This window comes from Pseudophryne corroboree, chromosome 2, assembly GCF_028390025.1.
Source record: "Pseudophryne corroboree isolate aPseCor3 chromosome 2, aPseCor3.hap2, whole genome shotgun sequence".
NCBI classification, from domain to species: Eukaryota; Metazoa; Chordata; class Amphibia; order Anura; family Myobatrachidae; genus Pseudophryne; species Pseudophryne corroboree.
Genome location: NC_086445.1, coordinates 51,456,123 through 51,482,226, shown reverse-complemented (window position 1 = coordinate 51,482,226; position 26,104 = coordinate 51,456,123). Strand labels below are relative to the sequence as shown.

General features: G+C 49.7%; 1 protein-coding gene across 3 annotated transcripts in view; it reads left to right on the top strand.

Moving 5' to 3' along the window:
• Nucleotides 1-26,104, top strand: part of RSF1 (remodeling and spacing factor 1) — a 91,726-nt gene that overhangs the window by 34,694 nt on the left and 30,928 nt on the right. For all 3 annotated transcript variants that reach the window (XM_063951293.1, XM_063951294.1, XM_063951290.1), the window contains exons 4-5: nucleotides 231-436; nucleotides 25,900-26,045. In XM_063951293.1, the coding sequence (XP_063807363.1) occupies nucleotides 231-436; nucleotides 25,900-26,045 (352 nt within the window). The remainder of the gene's footprint in view (nucleotides 1-230; nucleotides 437-25,899; nucleotides 26,046-26,104) is intronic.

Genomic DNA, 26,104 nt, shown 5'->3' with positions numbered 1-26,104 from the left:
GGTGGACATGGCGGCAGACTGTAGAAAATGGATAAACTGCAGCCTATGGTGGCGGAGAGATTTGTGCGGTGTGAAACTAGTTGCTGACCACATCCCGTTAATGCTAGTGTCGGCTTTTGATCTTGTCTGATTCTTGTATGCATGCGTTTGGGGTTCAGCCTGGAATGCTTGCTTGCTGTGCCTCCTTGGGAAGGCTGGAGGCGCCATACTCATATCTCCTCTTCTTGCAGCACTTGTGCGAGTGTCAGTTTGATGACAATCTGAAGTTTAAAAACGCCATCAATGAAGAGGATGCCGACGCCATGCGCCTACAGCCACTGGGGCGGGATAAGGACGGCCTAATGTACTGGTATCAACTGGATCAGGAGCACAATATCCGCATGTACATTGAGGAGCAGGATGACCAAGACGGGTCTACGTGGAAATGCATAGTCAGGTCAGTGTGTCAAGGAAGATACTGGAGACAGATGGCGGTTATCAGAGATGAGGTGCAGGCCAGGCTCTAGAGCAGGCATTCCCAAGCGCGGTCCTCAAGGCAACACCAACAGTGCAGGTTTTAGTGATATCCAGACTTCAGCAAAGATGGTTAAATCAAAATAACTGAGCTACTAATTAAGTCACCTGTGTTCAAGCCTGGATATCACTAAAACCAGGACTGTTGTACCCCTTTCACATCGCACAAATAACCCGGTATCGACATGGCATATTGCCGTGTCGAAACGGGTCAGTGTGCGATGTGAAAGCACCTTTGCCGAATTAGCGGGTCGCCTGACCCGGTAATTCAACCCGGTTAAAAAGAAGGGTTATTACCGGGTTGAATACCGGGTCAGGTGCAGTGTGAATGGGAGCCGTTTCGATGCGACACGGCTCCCATTCACAGCATAGGGAGAGGCGGCACAGGAGATGAGCTCATCTCCCAGCGCCGCCTCCACCCCCCGCCCCTGCTGCTGCTGCGCCCCCTGCTGTTATGGCAACCGACCCAGTATATTGCCGGGTCGGAAAGCCAGCAGAGAAGAGCAAATGCCGGATCCCACCCGGTAAGGACACGTTTCTCTTACCGGGTGGGATCCGGCATTTGCGATCTGAAAGCGGCATTAGTGTGCCTTGAGGACTGCGGTTGGGGAAACACTGCTCTAGAGGGTGTGAGGAGTATTGTGGGATATATGCAAGGACAGTGTTCCTGGGGGCTTTGTAGTCATTGTGATGGGATTCTGGAGCATATGGGGTGCTAGTCTACATATTTCCAGTGTTGGAGCAGCAAGAGAGATGGGAATGGAGAAGACTTTTGGTTGCATCCTATGTAACAATAGGGCCTGTTGTGCCAATATGTAAAGGTGCTGGGAGAGAGACTGGATATGACACTAAGGCCAGCAGGTTTGGGCGACTGAGGACATTGTGGTGCTATTAAGGGTGAGGCAGATTTTAGGGTATGTGGTGTTTCGTAGTGGATGAAAGAGAAAAGGTAATTTTTGGACACATTGAGTTATAGGTGGATAAACCTTTTTAAAATCATTAAATATAATTAGTCCGGGGTGGTGTAAGTCTACATTTCCCTGCCCCTTAAACTGGAAGAAATCGCTTCTGTTGAATGGGGAACATATATTATTTCTTACCACTTTCCCACTATGGGCCATATGCAATTGCAGTCGAATTGCAGCAAATGTCTAAAAACGGGGCATTTTCTACACAAAAAAATGATTCTACAATGCAATACAGTACTTTTCGACAAAAAAAACGTCCGTTTCAGATTCGACTTTTTGCAATTCGACAGTTGTCAAATTCGACATGTCTGCAATGGTAAAAATGCAGCTTTTCGACAAAAGTATATTCAATTGAAGAATGTCGATTCGACAACAGTGCTTTTAGACAGTCATTTCGTCAATTTCAGTCCGCCTCATTTTACTGGCGGGCTCTAATAAAAAATTTTTAAAAACACGTTTTTTTGTGTGTTTTTTTGTTGTTGTTGCTAATAGCATATCTATTTATATTAGAAGGGATTATCTACTTGGTTTGTCTATTTAGGAGCCACAAGTATTATTTAATAGATTTTTTTAAAAGAAATTTTTTTTTTTTTTTTAACTGACTAAAATAATATGGAGAGATCAGAGCATGTTTTTCAGTGGGAATGGGTTAAAAATCCTGAAAAAAATGTGTGGGGTCCCCACTCCTAAGCATAACCAGCCTCGGGCTCTTTGAGCCGGTCCTGGTTGTAAAAATACGGGGGAAAAATTGACAGGGGATCCCCTGTATTTTAACAACCAGCACCGGGCTCTGCGTCCGGTCCTGGTGCAAAAAATACGGGGGACAAAAGACGCAGGGGTCCCCCGTACTTTTCACACCAGCACCGTGCTCCACTAGCTGGAGAGATAATGCCACAGCCGGGGGACACTTTTATACCGGCCCTTGTAGCCGTGGCTTTAAATCCCCAACTAGTCACCCCGGGGTACCCTGGAGAAGTGGGGACCCCTTAAATCAAGTGGTTCTCTCCCCCCCCCCCCCCCCCTCCAGCCACCCAAGGGCCAGGGGTGAAGCCCGAGGCTGTGTCCCCCCACCCAAGGGCGGCGGATGGGAGGCTGATAGCCAAGTGTCAAAATAAAGAATATTGTTTTCTCTGACGTCCTAGTGGATGCTGGGAACTCCGTAAGGACCATGGGAAATAGCGGTTCCGCAGGAGACTGGGCACAAAATAAAAGCTTTAGGACTACCTGGTGTGCACTGGCTCCTCCCCCTATGACCCTCCTCCAAGCCTCAGTTAGATTTTTGTGCCCGACCGAGCTGGGTGCAATCTAGGGGGCTCTCCTGAGCTTCTTAGGAAAAGTTAGTTTTAGGTTTTTTATTTTCAGTGAGACTTGCTGGCAACAGGCTCACTGCATCGAGGGACTAAGGGGAGAAGAAGCGAACCTGCCTGCCAGCAATATGAACACCTTGGCTGGCTAAAATACATCACATATAACCTCCAGGGCTATATGGATGTATATTAACCCCTGCCAGATTCCTGAAAAAAGCGGGAGAAAAGTCAGCCGAGAAGGGGGCGGAGCCTATCTCCTCAGCACACTGGCGCCATTTTCCCTCACAGCTCCGCTGGAAGGACGTCTCCCTGACTCTCCCCTGCAGTCCTGCACTACAGAAAAGGGTAAAACAAGAGGGGGGGGCACTAATTAGGCGCAGTATAATATAAACAGCAGCTATAAGGGGGAAAAACACTCTGTATAGTGTTATCCCAACATATATATAGCGCTCTGGTGTGTGCTGGCATACTCTCCCTCTGTCTCCCCAAAGGGCTAGTGGGGTCCTGTCCTCTATCAGAGCATTCCCTGTCTGTGTGCTGTGTGTCGGTACGACTGTGTCGACATGTTTGAGGAGGAAAATGATGTGGAGGCGGAACAATTGCCTATAATGGAGATGTCACCCCCTAGGGAGTCGACACCTGAGTGGATGGGCTTATGGAAGGATTTACGTGAAAGTGTCGGATCTTTACAAAAGACGGTTGATGACATGAGACAGCCGGCTACTCAGCTTGTGCCTGTCCAGGCGTCTCAAAGACCATCAGGGGCTCTAAAACGCCCGCTACCTCAGATGGCAGATACAGACGCCGACACGGATACTGACTCCAGTGTCGACGATGAAGAGACGAATGTGACTTCCAGTAGGGCCACACGTTACATGATTGAGGCAATGAAAAATGTTTTACACATTTCTGATAGTACAAGTACCACTAAAAAGGGTATTATGTTTGGTGAGAAAACTACCTGTAGTTTCTCTGACGTCCTAGTGGATGCTGGGACTCCGTCAGGACCATGGGGATTAGCGGCTCCGCAGGAGACAGGGCACAAAAATAAAAGCTTTAGGACTAGGTGGTGTGCACTGGCTCCTCCCCCTATGACCCTCCTCCAAGCCTCAGTTAGGTTTTTGTGCCCGTCCGAGCAGGGTGCAATCTAGGTGGCTCTCCTAAAGAGCTGCTTAGAAAAAGTTATTAGGTTTTTTATTTTCAGTGAGTCCTGCTGGCAACAGGCTCACTGCAACGAGGGACTTAGGGGAGAAGAAGTGAACTCACCTGCGTGCAGGATGGATTGGCTTCTTAGGCTACTGGACACCATTAGCTCCAGAGGGATCGAACACAGGCCCAGCCATGGAGTCCGGTCCCGGAGCCGCGCCGCCGACCCCCTTGCAGATGCCGAAAAAAGAAGAGGTCCAGAAACCGGCGGCAGAAGACTTTTCAGTCTTCATGAGGTAGCGCACAGCACTGCAGCTGTGCGCCATTGTTGTCAGCACACTTCACACCAGCGGTCACTGAGGGTGCAGGGCGCTGGGGGGGGCGCCCTGGGCAGCAATGATAATACCTTGTTCTGGCTAAAAATACATCACATATAGCCCCTGGGGCTATATGGATGTATTTAACCCCTGCCAGGTCTCACAAACACCGGGAGAAGAGCCCGCCGAAATAGGGGGCGGGGCCTATCTCCTCAGCACACAGCGCCATTTTCCTGCACAGCTCCGCTGCGAGGAAGGCTCCCAGGACTCTCCCCTGCACTGCACTACAGAAACAGGGTAAAAAAAACAGAGGGGGGGCACTTTTTTGGCGATATTGATATATTAATCTGCTATAAAGGAAACAACACTTCTGTAGGGTTGTTCCTATATATTTATAGCGCTTGGGTGTGTGCTGGCAAACTCTCCCTCTGTCTCCCCAAAGGGCTAGTGGGGTCCTGTCTTCGATAAGAGCATTCCCTGTGTGTCTGCTGTGTGTCGGTACGTGTGTGTCGACATGTATGAGGACGATGTTGGTGTGGAGGCGGAGCAATTGCCGGTAATGGTGATGTCACCCCCTAGGGAGTCGACACCGGAATGGATGGCTTTGTTTATGGAATTACGTGATAATGTCAGCACGTTACAAAAATCAGTTGACGACATGAGACGGCCGGCAAACCAGTTAGTACCTGTCCAGGCGTCTCAGACACCGTCAGGGGCTGTAAAACGCCCTTTACCTCAGTCGGTCGACACAGACCCAGACACGGACACCGAATCTAGTGTCGACGGTGAAGAAACAAACGTATTTTCCAGTAGGTCCACACGTTATATGATCACGGCAATGAAGGAGGCTTTGCATATCTCTGATACTGCAAGTACCACAAAAAGGGGTATTATGTGGGGTCTGAAAAAACTACCTGTAGTTTTTCCTGAATCAGAGGAATTGAATGAAGTGTGTGATGAAGCGTGGGTTAACCCCGATAGAAAACTGCTAATTTCAAAGAAGTTATTGGCATTATATCCTTTCCCGCCAGAGGTTAGGGCGCGCTGGGAAACACCCCCTAGGGTGGATAAGGCACTCACACGCTTATCAAAACAAGTGGCGTTACCGTCTCCTGAAACGGCCGCCCTCAAGGATCCAGCTGATAGGAGGCTGGAAACTACCCTGAAAAGTATATACACTCATACTGGTGTTATACTGCGACCAGCCATCGCCTCTGCATGGATGTGCAGTGCTGGGGTGGTTTGGTCGGATTCCCTGACTGAAAATATTGATACCCTGGATAGGGACAGTATTTTATTGACTATAGAGCAATTAAAGGATGCTTTTCTTTATATGCGAGATGCTCAGAGGGATATTTGCACTCTGGCATCGAGAGTAAGTGCGATGTCCATATCTGCCAGAAGAAGTTTATGGACGCGACAGTGGTCAGGTGATGCGGATTCCAAACGGCATATGGAAGTATTGCCGTATAAAGGGGAGGAATTATTTGGGGTCGGTCTATCGGATATGGTGGCCACGGCAACAGCCGGGAAATCCACCTTTTTACCTCAGGTCCCCTCCCAACAGAAAAAGACACCGTCTTTTCAGCCGCAGTCCTTTCGTTCCTATAAGAACAAGCGGGCAAAAGGACAGTCATATCTGCCCCGAGGCAAAGGAAAGGGTAAGAGAATGCACCAAGCAGCTCCCTCCCAGGAGCAGAAGCCCTCCCCGGCTTCTGCAAAGCCCTCAGCATGACGTTGGGGCTTTACAAGCGGACTCAGGGGCGGTGGGGGGTCGACTCAAGAATTTCAGCGCACAGTGGGCTCACTCACAGGTGGACCCCTGGATCCTGCAGGTAGTATCTCAGGGTTACAGGTTGGAATTCGAGAAGTCTCCCCCTCGCCGGTTCCTAAAGTCTGCTCTGCCAACGTCTCCCTCAGACAGGGCGACGGTATTGGAAGCCATTCACAAGCTGTATTCTCAGCAGGTGATAGTCAAGGTACCCCTCCTACAACAGGGAAAGGGGTATTATTCCACACTATTTGTGGTACCGAAGCCGGACGGCTCGGTAAGACCTATTCTAAATCTGAAATCTTTGAACCTGTACATACAAAAATTCAAGTTCAAGATGGAGTCACTCAGAGCAGTGATAGCGAATCTGGAAGAAGGGGACTTTATGGTGTCCCTGGACATCAAGGATGCTTACCTGCATGTCCCAATTTGCCTTTCACATCAAGGGTACCTCAGGTTCGTGGTGCAAAACTGTCATTATCAGTTTCAGACGCTGCCGTTTGGATTGTCCACGGCACCTCGGGTCTTTACCAAGGTAATGGCCGAAATGATGTTTCTTCTGCGAAGAAAAGGCGTATTAATTATCCCTTACTTGGACGATCTCCTGATAAGGGCAAGGTCCAGAGAACAGCTGGGGGACGTAGTAGCACTAACCCAAGTAATGCTGCAACAGCACGGGTGGATTCTGAATTTTCCAAAATCTCAATTGACCCCGACGACACGTCTGCTGTTCCTGGGAATGATTCTGGACACGGTTCAGAAAAAGGTGTTTCTTCCGGAGGAGAAAGCCAGGGAGTTATCCGAACTTGTCAGGAACCTCCTAAAACCAGGAAAAGTGTCTGTGCATCAATGCACAAGAGTCCTGGGAAAAATGGTGGCTTCTTACGAAGCGATTCCATTTGGCAGATTCCACGCACAAACTTTTCAGTGGGATCTGCTGGACAAATGGTCCGGATCGCATCTGCAGATGCATCAGCGGATAACTTTGTCTCCACGGACAAGGGTGTCTCTTCTGTGGTGGTTGCAGAGTGCTCATCTGTTAGAGGGCCGCAGATTCGGCATACAGGACTGGGTCCTGGTGACCACGGATGCCAGTCTGAGAGGCTGGGGAGCGGTCACACAGGGAAGAAACTTCCAGGGAGTGTGGTCAAGCCTGGAGATGTCTCTTCACATAAATATACTAGAGCTAAGAGCGATTTACAATGCTCTAAGCCTGGCAAAACCCCTGCTTCAGGGTCAGCCGGTGTTGATCCAGTCGGACAACATCACGGCAGTCGCCCACGTAAACAGACAGGGCGGCACAAGAAGCAGGAGGGCAATGGCAGAAGCTGCAAGGATTCTTCGCTGGGCGGAAGATCATGTGATAGCACTGTCAGCAGTGTTCATTCCGGGAGTGGACAACTGGGAAGCGGACTTCCTCAGCAGACACGATCTACACCCGGGAGAGTGGGGACTTCATCCAGAAGTCTTCCACATGATTGTGAACCGTTGGGAAAAACCAAAGGTGGATATGATGGCGTCCCGCCTCAACAAAAAACTGGACAGGTATTGCGCCAGGTCAAGAGACCCTCAGGCAATAGCTGTGGACGCTCTGGTAACACCGTGGGTGTTCCAGTCAGTGTATGTGTTTCCTCCTCTGCCTCTCATACCAAAAGTACTGAGAATTATACGGCAAAGGGGAGTAAGAACGATACTCGTGGCTCCGGATTGGCCAAGAAGAACTTGGTACCCGGAACTTCAGGAGATGCTCACGGAAGATCCGTGGCCTCTACCTCTAAGACGGGACCTGCTTCAGCAGGGACCGTGTCTATTCCAAGACTTACCGCGGCTGCGTTTGACGGCGTGGCGGTTGAACGCCGAATTCTAAGGGAAAAAGGCATTCCGGAAGAGGTCATCCATACCCTGGTAAAAGCCAGGAAGGAGGTGACTGCACAACATTATCACCGCATTTGGAGAAAATATGTTGCGTGGTGTGAGGCCAGGAAGGCCCCGACGGAGGAATTTCAACTGGGTCGATTCCTACATTTCCTGCAAACAGGATTGTCTATGGGCCTCAAATTAGGGTCCATTAAGGTTCAAATTTCGGCCCTGTCGATTTTCTTCCAGAAAGAATTGGCTTCAGTTCCTGAAGTCCAGACTTTTGTAAAAGGAGTACTACATATACAGCCCCCGGTTGTGCCCCCAGTGGCTCCGTGGGATCTTAATGTAGTTTTGGATTTTCTCAAATCCCATTGGTTTGAGCCACTCAAATCGGTGGATTTGAAATATCTTACATGGAAAGTAACCATGCTACTGGCCCTGGCTTCAGCCAGGAGAGTGTCAGAATTGGCGGCTTTATCGTATAAAAGCCCATATCTGATTTTCCATTCGGACAGGGCAGAACTGCGGACGCGTCCTCAGTTTCTTCCTAAGGTGGTTTCAGCGTTTCACCTGAACCAGCCTATTGTGGTGCCTGCGGCTACTAGCGATTTGGAGGATTCCAAGTTGCTGGACGTTGTCAGGGCATTGAAAATATATATATTTCAAGGACGGCTGGAGTCAGAAAATCTGACTCGCTGTTTATACTGTATGCACCCAACAAACTGGGTGCTCCTGCTTCTAAGCAGACGATTGCTCGTTGGATTTGTAGCACAATTCAACTTGCACATTCTGTGGCAGGCCTGCCACAGCCTAAATCTATCAAGGCCCATTCCACAAGGAAGGTGGGCTCATCTTGGGCGGCTGCCCGAGGGGTCTCGGCATTACAACTCTGCCGAGCAGCTACGTGGTCGGGGGAGAACACGTTTGTAAAATTCTACAAATTTGATACCCTGGCTAAAGAGGACCTGGAGTTCTCTCATTCGGTGCTGCAGAGTCATCCGCACTCTCCCGCCCGTTTGGGAGCTTTGGTATAATCCCCATGGTCCTGACGGAGTCCCAGCATCCACTAGGACGTCAGAGAAAATAAGATTTTACTTACCGATAAATCTGTTTCTCGTAGTCCGTAGTGGATGCTGGGCGCCCATCCCAAGTGCGGATTGTCTGCAATACTTGTACATAGTTATTGTTACAAAAAAATCGGGTTGTTATTGTTGTGAGCCGTCTGTTCAGAGGCTCCTACGTTTGTCATACTGTTAACTGGGTTCAGATCACAAGTTGTACGGTGTGATTGGTGTGGCTGGTATGAGTCTTACCCGGGATTCAAAATCCTTCCTTATTGTGTACGCTCGTCCGGGCACAGTATCCTAACTGAGGCTTGGAGGAGGGTCATAGGGGGAGGAGCCAGTGCACACCACCTAGTCCTAAAGCTTTTATTTTTGTGCCCTGTCTCCTGCGGAGCCGCTAATCCCCATGGTCCTGACGGAGTCCCAGCATCCACTACGGACTACGAGAAATAGATTTATCGGTAAGTAAAATCTTATTTTCTCTAACGTCCTAAGTGGATGCTGGGGACTCCGTAAGGACCATGGGGAATAGCGGCTCCGCAGGAGACTGGGCACATCTAAAGAAAGCTTTAGGACTATCTGGTGTGCACTGGCTCCTCCCCCTATGACCCTCCTCCAAGCCTCAGTTAGATCTCTGTGCCCGAACGAGAAGGGTGCACACTAGGGGCTCTCCTGAGCTTCTTAGTGAAAGTTTTAGTTTAGGTTTTTTATTTTCAGTGAGACCTGCTGGCAACAGGCTCACTGCATCGAGGGACTAAGGGGAGAAGAAGTGAACTCACCTGCGTGCAGAGTGGATTGGGCTTCTTAGGCTACTGGACATTAGCTCCAGAGGGACGATCACAGGCCCAGCTTGGATGGGTCCCAGAGCCGCGCCGCCGGCCCCCTTACAGAGCCAGAAGGCAGAAGAGGTCCGGAAAATCGGCGGCAGAAGACGTCCTGTCTTCAACAAGGTAGCGCACAGCACTGCAGCTGTGCGCCATTGCTCTCAGCACACTTCACACTTCGGTCACTGAGGGTGCAGGGCGTTGGGGGGGGGGGGCGCCCTGAGACGCAATAAAAACACCTTGGATGGCAAAAAATGCATCACATATAGCTCCTGGGCTATATGGATGCATTTAACCCCTGCCAGAATACATAGAAAAACGGGAGATAGGCTCCGCCCCCTTATCGGCGGCCTTATCTCCTCAGCACACTGGCGCCATTTTCCCTCACAGCTCCGTTGGAGGGAAGCTCCCTGGCTCTCCCCTGCAGTCACTACACTACAGAAAGGGTTAAAAAAGAGAGGGGGGCACTAATTAGGCGCAGTATTAACTATACAGCAGCTATAAGGGGAAAAACACTTATATAAGGTTATCCCTGTATATATATATAGCGCTCTGGTGTGTGCTGGCAAACTCTCCCTCTGTCTCCCCAAAGGGCTAGTGGGGTCCTGTCCTCTATCGGAGCATTCCCTGTGTGTGTGCTGTATGTCGGTACTTTTGTGTCGACATGTATGAGGAGAAAAATGATGTGGAGACGGAGCAGATTGCCTGTAATAGTGATGTCACCCCCTAGGGGGTCGACACCTGAGTGGATGAACTGTTGGAAATTACGTGTCAGTGTCAGCTCTGTATAAAAGACAGTGGTTGACATGAGACAGCCGGCTACTCAGCTTGTGCCTGTCCAGACGTCTCATAGGCCGTCAGGGGCTCTAAAGCGCCCGTTACCTCAGATGGCAGATATAGACGCCGACACGGATACTGACTCCAGTGTCGACGGTGAAGAGACGAATGTGACTTCCAGTAGGGCCACACGTTACATGATTGAGGCAATGAAAAATGTTTTACACATTTCTGATAATACGAGTACCACCAAAAAAAGGGGTATTATGTTCGGTGAGGAAAAACTACCTGTAGTTTTCCTGAATCTGAGAAATTAAATGAGGTGTGTGATGATGCGTGGGTTTCCCCCGATAACAACTGATAATTTCTAAATGTTATTGGCATTATATCCTTTCCCGCCAGAGGTTAGGGTGCGTTGGGAAACACCCCCTAGGGTGGATAAAGCGCTCACACGCTTGTAAGGGCTCTACCTTCGCCTGAGATGGCCGCCCTTAAGGATCCTGCTGATAGAAAGCAGGAGGGTATCCTAAAATGTATTTACACACATACTGGTGTTATACTGCGACCAGCAATCGCCTCAGCCTGGATGTGCAGTGCTGGGTTGGCGTGGTCGGATTCCCTGACTGAAAATATTGATACCCTAGATAGGGACAGTATATTTTTGCCTATAGAGCATTTAAAAGATGCATTTCTATATATGCGTGATGCACAGCGGAATAATTGCCGACTGGCTTCAAGTCTAAACGCGTTGTCCATTTCTACCAGTAGAGGGTTATGGACACGTCAGTGGTCAGGTGATGCGTATTCCAAACGGCATTTGGAAGTATTGCTTTATTAAGGGGAGGAGTTATTTGGGGTCGGTCTTTCAGACCTGGTGGCCACGGCAACAGCTGGGAATTCCACGTTTGTACCCCAGGTCGCCTCTCAACATGAGAAGACGCCGTATTATCAGGCGCAGTCTTTTCGTGGACAAGCGGGCAAAAGGTTCCTCATTTCTGCCCCGTGACAGAGGGAGAGGAAAAAGGCTGCAGAAATCAGCCAGTTCCCAGGAACAGAAACCCTCTCCCGCCTCTGCCAAGCCCTCAGTATACGCTGGGGCTTTACAAGCAGAATCAGGCACGGTGGGGGGCCCGTCTCAATGAATTTCAGCGCGCAGTGGGCTCACTCGCAAGTAGACCCCTGGATCCTTCAGGTGATATCTCAGGGGTACAAATTAGAATTCGAGACGTCTCCCCCTCGCCGTTTCCTAAAGTCGGCTTTACCGATGTCTCCTTCTGACAGGGAGACAGTTTTGGAAGCCATTCACAAGCTGTATTCCCAGCAGGTGATAATCAAGATACCCCTCCTGCAACAGGGAACGGGGTATTATTCCACACTGTTGTGGTACCGAAGCCGGACGGCTCGGTGAGACCGATTCTAAATCTAAAATCTTTGAACACTTACATACAGAGGTTCAAATTCAAGATTGAGTCACTCAGAGCAGTGATTGCGAACCTGGAAGAAGGGGACTACATGATGTCTCGGGACATCAAGGATGCTTACCTTCATGTCAAAATTTACCCTTCTCACCAAGGGTACCTCAGGTTTATGGTACAGAACTGTCACTATCAGTTCAGACGCTGCCGTATGGATGGTCCACGGCACCCCGGGTCTTTACCAAGGTAATGGCCGAAATGATGATATTCCTTCGGAGGAAGTGAATTTTAGTTATCCCTTACTTGGACAATTCCCTGATAAGGGTAAGATCCAGGGAACAGTTGGAGGTCGGTGTAGCACTATCTCAGGTAGTGTTGCGGCAGCACGATTGGATTCCAAAATCGCACCTGGTTCCGACGACGTGTCTTCTGTTCCTAGGGATGATCCTGGACACAGTCCAGAAAAAGGTGTTTCTCCCGGAGGAGAAAGCCAGGGAGTTATCCGAGCTAGTCAGGAACCTCCTAAAACCGAGCCAAGTTTCAGTGCATCAATGCACAAGGGTTCTGGGTAAAATGGTGGCTTCCTACGAAGCAATCCCATTCGGCAGATTCCACGCAAGAACTTTCCAGTGGGACCTGCTGGACAAATGGTCCGGGTCGCATCTTCAGATGCATCAGCGGATAACCCTGTCACCAAGGACAAGGGTGTCCCTCCTGTGGTGGTTGCAGAGTGCTCATCTTCTAGAGGGCCGCAGATTCGGCATTCAGGACTGGGTCCTGGTGACCACGGATGCCAGCCTGCGAGGCTGGGGAGCAGTCACACAGGGAAGGAATATCCAGGGCTTATGGTCAAGCCTGGAGACATCACTTCACATAAATATCCTGAAGCTAAGGGACATTTACAATGCTCTAAGCTTAGCAAGACCTCTGCTTCAAGGTCAGCCGGTGTTGATCCAGTCGGACAACATCACGGCAGTCACCCACGTAAACAGACAGGGTGGCACAAGAAGCAGGAGGGCAATGGCAGAAGCTGCAAGGATTCTTCGCTGGGCGGAAAATCATGTGATAGCACTGTTAGCAGTATTCATTCCGGGAGTGGACAACTGGGAAGCAGACTTCCTCAGCACGACCTCCACCCGGGAGAGTGGGGACTTCACCCAGAAGTCTTCCACATGATTAAAAACTCGACAGGTATTGCACCAGGTCCAGGGACCCTCAGGCAATAAGCTGTAGACGCTCTGGTAACACCGTGGGTGTACCAGTCAGGGTATGTGTTCCCTCCTCTGCCTCTCATACCCAAGGTACTGAGATTGATAAGATGGAGAGGAGTAAGCACTATATTCGTGGTTCCGGATTGGCCAAGAAGGACTTGGTAACCGGAACTTCAAGAGATGCTCACGGAGGATCCGTGGCCTCTACCTCTAAGAAGGGACCTGCTCCAGCAAGGACCCTGTCTGTTCCAAGACTTACCGCGGCTGCGTTTGACGGCATGGCGGTTGAACGCCGGATCCTGAAGGAAAAAAGGCATTCCGGATGAAGTCATCCCTATCCTGATCAAAGCCAGGAAGGATGTAACCGCAAAAACATTATCACCGCAATTGGCGAAAATATGTTGCGTGGTGCGAGGCCAGTAAGGCCCGACGGAGGAAATTCAACTGGGTCGATTCCTACATTTCCTGCAAACAGGAGTGTCTATGGGCCTGAAATTGGGGTCCATTAAAGTTCAAATTTCGGCCCTGTCAATTTTCTTCCAAAAAGAACTAGCTTCAGTCCCTGAAGTTCAGACGTTTGTAAAAGGGGTACTGCATATACAGCCTCCTTTTGTGCCTCCAGTGGCACTTTGGGATCTCAATGTAGTTTTGGGTTCCAAAAGTCACATTGGTTTGAACCACTTAAATCTGTGGAGTTAAAATATCTTACATGAAAAGTGGTCATGCTGTTGGCCCTGGCCTGGGCCAGGCGCGTGTCAGAATTGGCGACTTTATCCTGAAAAAGCCCTTATCTGATTTTCCATTCGGACAGGGCGGAATTGAGGACTCGTCCTCAGTTTCTCCCCAAGGTGGTTTCAGCGTTTCACCTGAACCAACCTATTTTTGGTGCCTGCGGCTACTAGGGACTTGGAGGCCTCCAAGTTGCTAGACGTTGTCAGTGCCCTGAAAATATGTTTCCAGGACGGCTGGAGTCAGGAAATCTGACTCGCTGTTTATCCTGTATGCACCCAACAAGCTGGGTGCTCCTGCTTCTAAGCAGACTATTGCTCGTTGGATTTGTAGTACAATTCAGCTTGCACATTCTGTGGCAGGCCTGCCACAGCCAAAAATCTGTAAATGCCCACTCCACAAGGAAGGTGGGCTCATCTTGGGCGGCTGCCCGAGGGGTCTCGGCTTTACAACTTCGCCGAGCAGCTACTTGGTCAGGAGCAAATACGTTTGTAAAATTCTACAAAATTGATATCCTGGCTGAGGAGGACCTGGAGTTCTCTCATTTGGTGCTGCAGAGTCATCCGCACTCTCCCGCCCGTTTGGGAGCTTTGGTATAATCCCCATGGTCCTTGCGGAGTCCCCAGCATCCACTTAGGACGTTAGAGAAAATAAGAATTTACTTACCGATAATTCTAGTTCTCATAGTCCGTAGTGGATGCTGGGCGCCCATCCCAAGTGCGGATTGTCTGCAATACTTGTACATAGTTATTGTTACAAAAATCGGGTTATTATTGTTGTGAGCCATCTTTCAGAGGCTCCTCTGTTATCATGCTGTTAACTGGGTTCAGATCACAGGTTATACGGTGTGATTGGTGTGGCTGGTATGAGTCTTACCCGGGATTCAAAATCCTTCCTTATTGTGTACGCTCGTCCGGGCACAGTATCCTAACTGAGGCTTGGAGGAGGGTCATAGGGGGAGGAGCCAGTGCACACCAGATAGTCCTAAAGCTTTCTTTAGATGTGCCCAGTCTCCTGCGGAGCCGCTATTCCCCATGGTCCTTACGGAGTCCCCAGCATCCACTACGGACTATGAGAAATAGAATTATCGGTAAGTAAATTCTTATTTTTTCCTGCATCTGAGGAATTAAATGAAGTGTGTGATGAAGCGTGTGTTTCTCCCGATAAAAAACTGATAATTCCTAAAAGGTTATTGGCATCATACCCCTTCCCGCCAGAGGATAGGGCACGTTGGGAAACACCCCCTAGGGTGGATAAAGCACTCACACGCTTGTCTAAACAGGTGGCACTACCGTCTCCTGATACGGCCGCCCTTAAGGAACCTGCTGACAGAAAGCAGGAGAATATCCTAAAATGTATATACACTCACACGGGTGTTATACTGCGACCAACAATCGCCTCAGCCTGGATGTGCAGTGCTGGGGTGGCTTGGTCGGATTCCCTGACTGAAAATATTGATACCCTGGATAGGGACAGTATATTACGGACTATAGAGCATTTAAAAGATGCATTTTTATATATGCGTGATGCACAGAGGGATATTTGCCGACTGGCATCAAGAGTAAGTGCGCTGTCCATATCTGCCAGAAGAGGGTTATGGACGCGGCAGTGGTCAGGTGATGCTGATTCCAAAAGGCATATGGAAGTATTGCCTTATAAAGGGGAGGAGTTATTTGGGGTAGGTCTATCGGACCTGGTGTCCACGGCAACTGCTGGGAAATCCACATTTTTACCCCAGGTAGCCTCTCAACATAAGAAGACGCCGTATTATCAGGCGCAGTCCTTTCGGCCCCATAAGGGCAAGCGGGCAAAAGGCTCCTCATTTCTGCCCCGTGGCAGAGGGAGAGAAAAAAGGCTGCAGCAAACAGCCAGTTCCCAGGAACAGAAGCCCTCTCCCGCTTCTGCCAAGTCCTCAGCATGACGCTGGGGCTCTACAAGCGGACTCAGGCACGGTGGGGGCCCGTCTCAAGAATTTCAGCGCGCAGTGGGCTCACTCACAAGGGACCCCTGGATCCTTCAGGTGGTATCTCAGGGGTACAAATTGGAATTCGAGACGTCTCCCCCCCCCCCCCCCCGCCGTTTCCTAAAGTCTGCCTTACCGACGTCTCCCTCCGACAGGGAGGCGGTATTGGAAGCCATTCACAAGCTGTATTCTCAGCAGGTGATAATCAAGGTACCCCTCCTGCAACAGGGAAAGGGGTATTATTCCACGCTGTTTGTGGTACCGAAGCCGGATGGCTCGGTGAGACCTATTTTAAATCTAAAATCTTTGAACACTTACATACAGAGGTTCAAATTCAAGATGAAGTCACTCAGAGCGGTGATCGCGAACCTGGAAGAAGGGGATTATATGGTGTCTCTGGACATCAAGGATGCTTACCTCCATGTCCCAATTTACCCTTCTCACCAAGGGTACCTCAGGTTTGTGGTACAGAACTGCCACTATCAGTTTCAGACGCTGCCGTTTGGATTGTCCACGGCGCCCCGGGTCTTTACCAAAGTAATGGCCGAAATGATGATACTCCTTCGAAGGAAAGGAGTTTTAATTATCCCTTACTTGGACGATCTCCTGATAAGGGCAAGATCCAAGGAACAGTTGGTAGTCGGAGTAGCACTATCTCAAGTAGTGCTGCGGCAGCACGGTTGGATTCTCAATATCCCAAAATCGCAGCTGATCCCGACGACACGTCTTCTATTCCTAGTGATGATCCTGGACACCAGTCCAGAAAAAGGTGTTTCTCCCGGAAGAGAAAGCCAGAGAGTTATCCGAGCTAGTCAGAAACCTCCTAAAACCAGGCCAAGTATCAGTGCATCAATGCACAAGGGTCCTGGGAAAAATGGTGGCTTCCTACGAAGCAATCCCATTCGGCAGATTCCACGCAAGAACATTCCAGTGGGACCTGCTGGACAAATGGTCCGGATCGCATCTTCAGATGCATCGGCGGATAACCCTGTCCCCAAGGACAAGGGTGTCTCTCCTGTGGTGGTTGCAGAGTGCTCATCTTCTAGAGGGCCGCAGATTCGGCATTCAGGACTGGGTCCTGGTGACCACAGATGCCAGCCTGCGAGGCTGGGGAGCAGTCACACAGGGAAGAAACTTCCAGGGCTTGTGGTCAAGCCTGGAGACATCACTTCACATAAATATCCTGGAGTTAAGAGCCATTTACAATGCTCTAAGCCAAGCAAGACCTCTGCTTCAAGGTCAGCCGGTGCTGATCCAGTCGGACAACATCACGGCAGTCGCCCACGTAAACAGACAGGGCGGCACAAGAAGCAGGAGGGCAATGGCAGAAGCTGCAAGGATTCTTCGCTGGGCGGAAAATCATGTGATAGCACTGTCAGCAGTGTTCATTCCGGGAGTGGACAACTGGGAAGCAGACTTCCTCAGCAGGCACGACCTCCACCCGGGAGAGTGGGGACTTCACCCAGAAGTCTTCCACATGATTGTAAACAGTTGGGAAAAACCAAAGGTGGACATGATGGCGTCCCGCCTCAACAAAAAACTGGACAGGTATTGCGCCAGGTCAAGGGACCCTCAAGCAATAGCTGTGGACGCTCTGGTAACCGTGGGTGTACCAGTCAGTGTATGTGTTCCCTCCTCTGCCTCTCATACCCAAGGTGCTGAGGATTATACGGCGGGGAGGAGTAAGAACTATTCTCGTGGCTCCAGATTGGCCAAGAAGGACTTGGTACCCTGAACTTCAAGAAATGCTCACAGAGGACCCGTGGCCTCTACCTCTGAGAAGGGACCTGCTCCAGCAGGGACCCTGTCTGTTCCAAGACTTACCGCGGCTGCGTTTGACGGCATGGCGGTTGAACGCCGGATCCTAAAGGAAAAAGGCATTCCAGACGAAGTCATCCCTACTTTGATAAAAGCCAGAAAGGATGTAACCGCAAAGCATTATCACCGCATCTGGCGGAAATATGTTGCGTGGTGCGAGGCCAAAAAGGCCCCGACGGAGGAATTTCAACTGGGTCGATTCCTGCATTTCCTGCAAGCAGGAGTGTCTATGGGCCTAAAATTAGGATCCATTAAGGTCCAGATTTCGGCCCTGTCGATTTTCTTTCAGAGAGAACTGGCTTCAGTGCCTGAAGTCCAGACGTTTGTTAAGGGAGTGCTACATATACAGCCTCCTTTTGTGCCTCCAGTGGCACCCTGGGATCTGAATGTTGTTTTGGGTTTCCTAAAATCACATTGGTTTGAACCACTCAACACTGTGGACTTAAAATATCTCACATGGAAAGTGGTCATGCTGTTGGCCCTGGCTTCAGCCAGGCGTGTGTCAGAATTGGCGGCTTTATCCTGTAAAAGCCCTTACCTGATTTTTCATACGGACAGGGCAGAATTGAGGACTCGTCCTCAATTTCTCCCAAAGGTGGTTTCAGCGTTTCATCTGAACCAGCCTATTGTGGTACCTGCGGCTACTAAAGACTTGGAGGACTCCAAGTTGCTGGACGTTGTCAGGGCCCTGAAAAATAAGATTTTACTTACCGATAAATCTATTTCTCGTAGTCCGTAGTGGATGCTGGGGACTCCGTCAGGACCATGGGGATTAGCGGCTCCGCAGGAGACAGGGCACAAAAATAAAGCTTTAGGATCAGGTGGTGTGCACTGGCTCCTCCCCCTATGACCCTCCTCCAAGCCTCAGTTAGGATACTGTGCCCGGACGAGCGTACACAATAAGGAAGGATCTTGAATCCCGGGTAAGACTCATACCAGCCACACCAATCACACCGTACAACTTGTGATCTGAACCCAGTTAACAGTATGACCACGTAGGAGCCTCTGAACAGACGGCTCACAACAAGAACAACCCGATTTTTTTGTAACAATAACTATGTACAAGTATTGCAGACAATCCGCACTTGGGATGGGCGCCCAGCATCCACTACGGACTACGAGAAATAGATTTATCGGTAAGTAAAATCTTATTTTCTCTAACGTCCTAGTGGATGCTGGGGACTCCGTCAGGACCATGGGGATTATACCAAAGCTCCCAAACGGGCGGGAGAGTGCGGATGACTCTGCAGCACCGAATGAGAGAACTCCAGGTCCTCTTTAGCCAGGGTATCAAATTTGTAGAATTTTACAAACGTGTTCTCCCCCGACCACGTAGCTGCTCGGCAGAGTTGTAATGCCGAGACCCCTCGGGCAGCCGCCCAGGATGAGCCCACCTTCCTTGTGGAATGGGCCTTGACAGATTTAGGCTGTGGCAGGCCTGCCACAGAATGTGCAAGTTGAATTGTGCTACAAATCCAACGAGCAATCGTCTGCTTAGAAGCAGGAGCACCCAGCTTGTTGGGTGCATACAGTATAAACAGCGAGTCAGATTTTCTGACTCCAGCCGTCCTTGAAATATATATTTTCAATGCCCTGACAACGTCCAGCAACTTGGAATCCTCCAAATCGCTAGTAGCCGCAGGCACCACAATAGGCTGGTTCAGGTGAAACGCTGACACCACCTTAGGCAGAAAATGAGGACGCGTCCGCAGTTCTGCCCTGTCCGAATGGAAAATCAGATATGGGCTTTTATACGATAAAGCCGCCAATTCTGACACTCTCCTGGCTGAAGCCAGGGCCAGTAGCATGGTTACTTTCCATGTAAGATATTTCAAATCCGCCGATTTGAGTGGCTCAAACCAATGGGATTTGAGAAAATCCAAAACTACATTAAGGTCCCACGGAGCCACTGGGGGCACAACCGGGGCTGTATATGTAGTACTCCTTTTACAAAAGTCTGGACTTCAGGAACTGAAGCCAATTCTCTCTGGAAGAAAATCGACAGGGCCGAAATTTGAACCTTAATGGACCCCAACTTGAGGCCCATAGACAATCCTGTTTGCAGGAAATGTAGGAATCGACCCAATTGAAATTCCTCCGTGGGGGCCTTCCTGGCCTCGCACCACGCAACATATTTTCTCCAAATGCGGTGATAATGTTGTGCAGTCACCTCCTTCCTGGCTTTAACCAGTGTAGGAATGACCTCTTCCGGAATGCCTTTTTCCCTTAGAATTCGGCGTTCAACCGCCACGCCGTCAAACGCAGCCGCGGTAAGTCTTGGAATAGACACGGTCCCTGCTGAATCAGGTCCCGTCTTAGAGGTAGAGGCCACGGATTTTCCGTGAGCATCTCCTGAAGTTCCGGGTACCAAGTTCTTCTTGGCCAATCCGGAGCCACAAGTATCGTTCTTACTCCCCTTTGCCGTATAATTCTCAGTACTTTTGGTATGAGAGGCAGAGGAGGAAACACATACACTGACTGGAACACCCACGGTGTTACCAGAGCGTCCACAGCTATTGCCTGAGGGTCTCTTGACCTGGCGCAATACCTGTCCAGTTTTTTGTTGAGGCGAGACGCCATCATATCCACCTTTTGGTTTTTCCCAACGGTTCGCAATCATGTGGAAGACTTCTGGATGAAGTCCCCACTCTCCCGGGTGTAGATCGTGTCTGCTGAGGAAGTCTGCTTCCCAGTTGTCCACTCCCGGAATAAACACTGCTGACAGTGCTATCACATGATCTTCCGCCCAGCGAAGAATCCTTGCAGCTTCTGCCATTGCTCTCCTGCTTCTTGTGCCGCCCTGTCTGTTTACGTGGGCGACTGCCGTGATGTTGTCCGACTGGATCAACACCGGCTGACCCTGAAGCAGGGGTTTTGCCAGGCTTAGAGCATTGTAAATCGCTCTTAGCTCCAGTATATTTATGTGAAGAGACATCTCCAGGCTTGACCATACTCCCTGGAAGTTTCTTCCCTGTGTGACCGCTACCCAGCCTCTCAGACTGGCATCCGTGGTCACCAGGACCCAGTCCTGTATGCCGAATCTGCGGCCTTCTAACAGATGAGCCCTCTGCAACCACCACAGAAGAGACACCCTTGTCCGTGGCGATAAGGTTATCCGCTGATGCATCTGCAGATGCGATCCGGACCATTTGTCCAGCAGATCCCACTGAAAAGTTCGTGCGTGGAATCTGCCGAATGGGATTGCTTCGTAAGAAGCCACCATCTTTCCCAGGACTCTTGTGCATTGATGCACAGACACTTTTCCTGGTTTTAGGAGGTTCCTGACAAGTTCGGATAACTCCTTGGCTTTCTCCTCCGGAAGAAACACCTTTTTCTGAACCGTGTCCAGAATCATTCCCAGGAACAGCAGACGTGTTGTCGGGGTCAACTGAGATTTTGGGAAATTCAGAATCCACCCGTGTTGTTGCAGCACTACTTGGGTTAGTGCTACTCCGTCCTCCAGCTGTTCTCTGGACCTTGCCCTTATCAGGAGATCGTCCAAGTAAGGGATAATTAATACGCCTCTTCTTCGCAGAAGAATCATCATTTCGGCCATTACCTTGGTAAAGACCCGAGGTGCCGTGGACAATCCAAACGGCAGCGTCTGAAACTGATAATGACAGTTTTGCACCACGAACCTGAGGTACCCTTGATGTGAAGGGCAAATTGGGACATGCAGGTAAGCATCTTTTATGTCCAGGGACACCATAAAGTCCCCTTCTTCCAGATTCGCTATCACTGCTCTGAGTGATTCCATCTTGAACTTGAATTTTTGTATGTACAGGTTCAAAGATTTCAGATTTAGAATAGGTCTTACCGAGCCGTCCGGCTTCGGTACCACAAATAGCGTGGAGTAATACCCCTTTCCCTGTTGTAGGAGGGGTACCTTGACTATCACCTGCTGAGAAAACAGCTTGTGAATGGCTTCCAATACCGTCGCCCTGTCTGAGGGAGACGTTGGCAAAGCAGACTTTAGGAACCGGCGAGGGGGAGATTTCTCGAATTCCAACCTGTAGCCCTGAGATACTACCTGCAGGATCCAGGGGTCCACCTGTGAGCAAGCCCACTGCGCGCTGAAATTCTTGAGTCGACCCCCCACCGCTCCTGAGTCCGCTTGTAAAGCCCCAGCGTCATGCTGAGGGCTTTGCAGAACCCGCGGAGGGCTTCTGTTCCTGGGAAGGAGCTGCTTGCTGCCCTCTCTTACCCTTTCCTCTGCCTCGGGGCAGATATGACTGTCCTTTTGCCCGCTTGTTCTTATAGGACCGAAAGGACTGCGGTTGAAAAGACGGTGTCTTTTTCTGTTGGGAGGGGGTCTGAGGTAAAAAGGTGGATTTCCCGGCAGTTGCCGTGGCCACCAAATCCGATAGACCGACGCCAAATAATTCCTCCCCTTTATACGGCAATACTTCCATATGCCGTTTGGAATCCGCATCACCTGACCACTGTCGTGTCCATAAACTTCTTCTGGCAGATATGGACATCGCACTTACTCTCGATGCCAGAGTGCAAATATCCCTCTGAGCATCTCGCATATAAAGAAAAGCATCCTTTAATTGCTCTAAAGTCTGTAAAATACTGTCCCTATCCAGGGTATCAATATTTTCAGTCAGGGAATCCGACCAGACCACTCCAGCACTGCACATCCAGGCTGAGGCGATGGCTGGTCGCAGTATAACACCAGTATGTGTGTATATACTTTTTAGAGTAGTTTCCAGCCTCCTATCAGCTGGATCCTTGAGGGCGGCCGTATCAGGAGACGGTAACGCCACTTGTTTTGATAAGCGTGTGAGCGCCTTATCCACCTTAGGGGGTGTTTCCCAGCGCGCCCTAACCTCTGGCGGGAAAGGGTATAATGCCAATAACTTTTTAGAAAATAGCCCTTTTCTATCTGGGTTAACCCACGCTTCATCACATACATCATTCAATTCCTCTGATTCAGGAAAAACTACAGGTAGTTTTTTCACCCCCCACATAATACCCCTTTTTGTGGTACTTGTAGTATCAGAGATATGCAAAGTCTCCTTCATTGCCGTGATCATATAACGTGTGGCCCTACTGGAAAATACGTTTGTTTCTTCACCGTCTACACTAGATTCAGTGTCTGGGTCTGTATCGACCGACTGAGGTAAAGGGCGTTTTACAGCCCCTGACGGTGTCTGAGACGCCTGGGCAGGTACCAACTGGTTTGACGGCCGTCTCATGTCGTCAACTGATTTTTGTAATGTGCTGACATTATCACGTAATTCCATAAACAAAGCCATCCATTCCGGTGTCGACTCCCTAGGGGGTGACATCACCATTACCGGCAATTGCTCTGCCTCCACACCAACATCGTCCTCATACATGTCGACACACACGTACCGACACCCAGCAGACACACAGGGAATGCTCTATTGAAGACAGGACCCCACTAGCCCTTTGGGGAGACAGAGGGAGAGTTTGCCAGCACACACCCAAGCGCTATAATATATATGGGAACAACCCTATATAAGTGTTGTATCCTTATAGCAGCTTAAATATAGTAATATCGCCAAAAAAAGTGCCCCCCCTCTCTGTTTTACCCTGTTTCTGTAGTGCAGTGCAGGGGAGAGTCCTGGGAGCCTTCCTCACAGCGGAGCTGAGCAGGAAAATGGCGCTGTGTGCTGAGGAGAATAAGCCCCGCCCCCTTTTTCGGCGGGCTCTTCTCCGGAGTCTGTGAGATCTGGCAGGGGTTAAATACATCCATATAGCCTCAAGGGCTATATGTGATGTATTTTTAGCCATAAAAAGGTATTATACATTGCTGCCCAGGGCGCCCCCCCAACGCCCTGCACCCTCCGTGACCGCTGTGTGAAGTGTGCTGACAACAATGGCGCACAGCTGCAGTGCTGTGCGCTACCTCAGGAAGACTGAAAAGTCTTCTGCCGCCTGCTTCTGGACCTCTTCCATCTTCGGCATCTGCAAGGGGGGTCGGCGGCGCGGCTCCGAACGAACCCCAGGGCGAGACCTGTGTTCCGACTCCCTCGTGAGCTAATGGTGTCCAGTAGCCTAAGAAGCCAATCCATCCTGCACGCAGGTGAGTTCACTTCTCTCCCCTAAGTCCCTCGATGCAGTGAGCCTGTTGCCAGCAGGACTCACTGAAAATAAGAAACCTAAAAAACTTTTTCTAAGCAGCTCTTTAGGAGAGCCACCTAGATTGCACCCTGCTCGGACGGGCACAAAAACCTAACTGAGGCTTGGAGGAGGGTCATAGGGGGAGGAGCCAGTGCACACCACCTGATCCTAAAGCTTTATTTTTGTGCCCTGTCTCCTGCGGAGCCGCTAATCCCCATGGTCCTGACGGAGTCCCCAGCATCCACTAGGACGTTAGAGAAATATATGTTTCCAGGACGGCTGAAGTCAGAAAATCTGACTCGCTATTTATCCTGTACGCACCCAACAAGCTGGGTGCTCCTGCTTCTAAGCAGACTATTGCTCGCTGGATTTGTAGTACAATTCAGCTTGCGCATTCTGTGGCAGGCCTGCCACAGCCAAAATCTGTAAAAGCCCACTCCACAAGGAAGGTGGGCTCATCTTGGGCGGCTGCCCGAGGGGTCTCGGCTTTACAACTTTGCCGAGCTGCTACTTGGTCAGGGTCAAATACTTTTGTGAAATTTTACAAATTTGACACTCTGGCTGAGGAGGACCTGGAGTTTTCTCACTCGGTGCTGCAGAGTCATCCGCACTCTCCCGCCCGTTTGGGAGCTTTGGTATAATCCCCATGGTCCTTACGGAGTTCCCAGCATCCACTAGGACGTCAGAGAAAATAAGAATTTACTTACCGATAATTCTATTTCTCGTAGTCCGTAGTGGATGCTGGGCGCCCATCCCAAGTGCGGATTATCTGCAATACTTGTACATAGTTATTGTTAACAAATCGGGTTATTGTTGTTGTGAGCCATCTATCCAGAGGCTCCTCTGTTATCATGCTGTTAACTGGGTTCAGATCACAAGTTGTACGGTGTGATTGGTGTGGCTGGTATGAGTCTTACCCGGGATTCAAAATCCTTCCTTATTGTGTACGCTCGTCCGGGCACAGTATCCTAACTGAGGCTTGGAGGAGGGTCATAGGGGGAGGAGCCAGTGCACACCAGGTAGTCCTAAAGCTTTTCTTTTGTGCCCAGTCTCCTGCGGAGCCGCTATTCCCCATGGTCCTTACGGAGTTCCCAGCATCCACTACGGACTACGAGAAATAGAATTATCGGTAAGTAAATTCTTATTTTTTTGTAGCAGAACTACAAGTCCCAGTAAGCCTCCCCCGCGAGCTGGTACTTAGAGAACCACAAGTACCAGCATGCAGGGGAAAAACGGGCCCGCTGATACCTGTAGTTCTACTGCAAAAAAAATACCCAAATAAAAACAGTACACACACACACACCGTGATAGTAATACTTTATTACATACATGCACACCGACACACACATACTTGCCTATGTTGACACGAAGTGTCGGTCCTCTTCACCAGTACAACCAGGACCGGCTCAAAGAGCCCAAGGCTGGTTATGCTTAGGAGGGTGGACCCAACGCATTTTTTTTCAGGATTTTTTAAACACTTTTGTGCCGTCCATGAAGTCGAATCCAGGACGCACACTATCGTCAATTGGTCCGTTTTTCGACATCGGGACTGTCTAATCCGTTTTTTATTGAATGTCGAAATTCAGATACCTGCGGGAGGGTGTCTGACTGTCAAATTGTGTCGAATTTAAAAACGGTCGAATTCCAGACGGAACCCGACCGCAATTGCATATACCCCTATATATCCTGCAGGAGGGACACTGCTTATCCCTGGGCCTGCGGCTCAGCATTACAGCTATGTGCTACTGTCTATGTTCACATCTATTGGGATACACTGAGAACAGACAATAGAAAACTTGGTTATCAGTTAAAGAATAATGTGTTTATTAAAGTAATACAACGGTTGTGTTCTGTTTATTTAGTAGATGACAAATGTTCCAAATGGCCTGTCATAAACTGTAATAGTTACAGGAATGGGTTAATGAAGGTAGATCATTTCCAAGTCACCTCTGCCACTGACTGCTGCTGTATCTGCTTCTGTGTTACCTGCTCCTTCATTAATCTTTTGTCCTAGGTTTATTCACACACTGCATTGATGCTTTAATTGCATCTATAAATCTACTTATTGTCCTGTGATTTTCATTAGGTTTAATTACCCGTTCGCTTGGCTTTTCCCATTGTAGGACCAGGAACGAGCTGGCAGAAACCTTGGAACTGCTGAAAGCACAAATAGACCCGGCATTACTGAAGAAATCTGAGCCACCGGAAAGTTCATCTCGCGAAAGTCCCAATCCGGAGGACGAAAACATCAAAAAAGAAGAAAATGAAGGTAGGTTTCATCTGTCCCTTTGGTCTTTGTACCACTGACCCTAAATATAATTTCCTTTT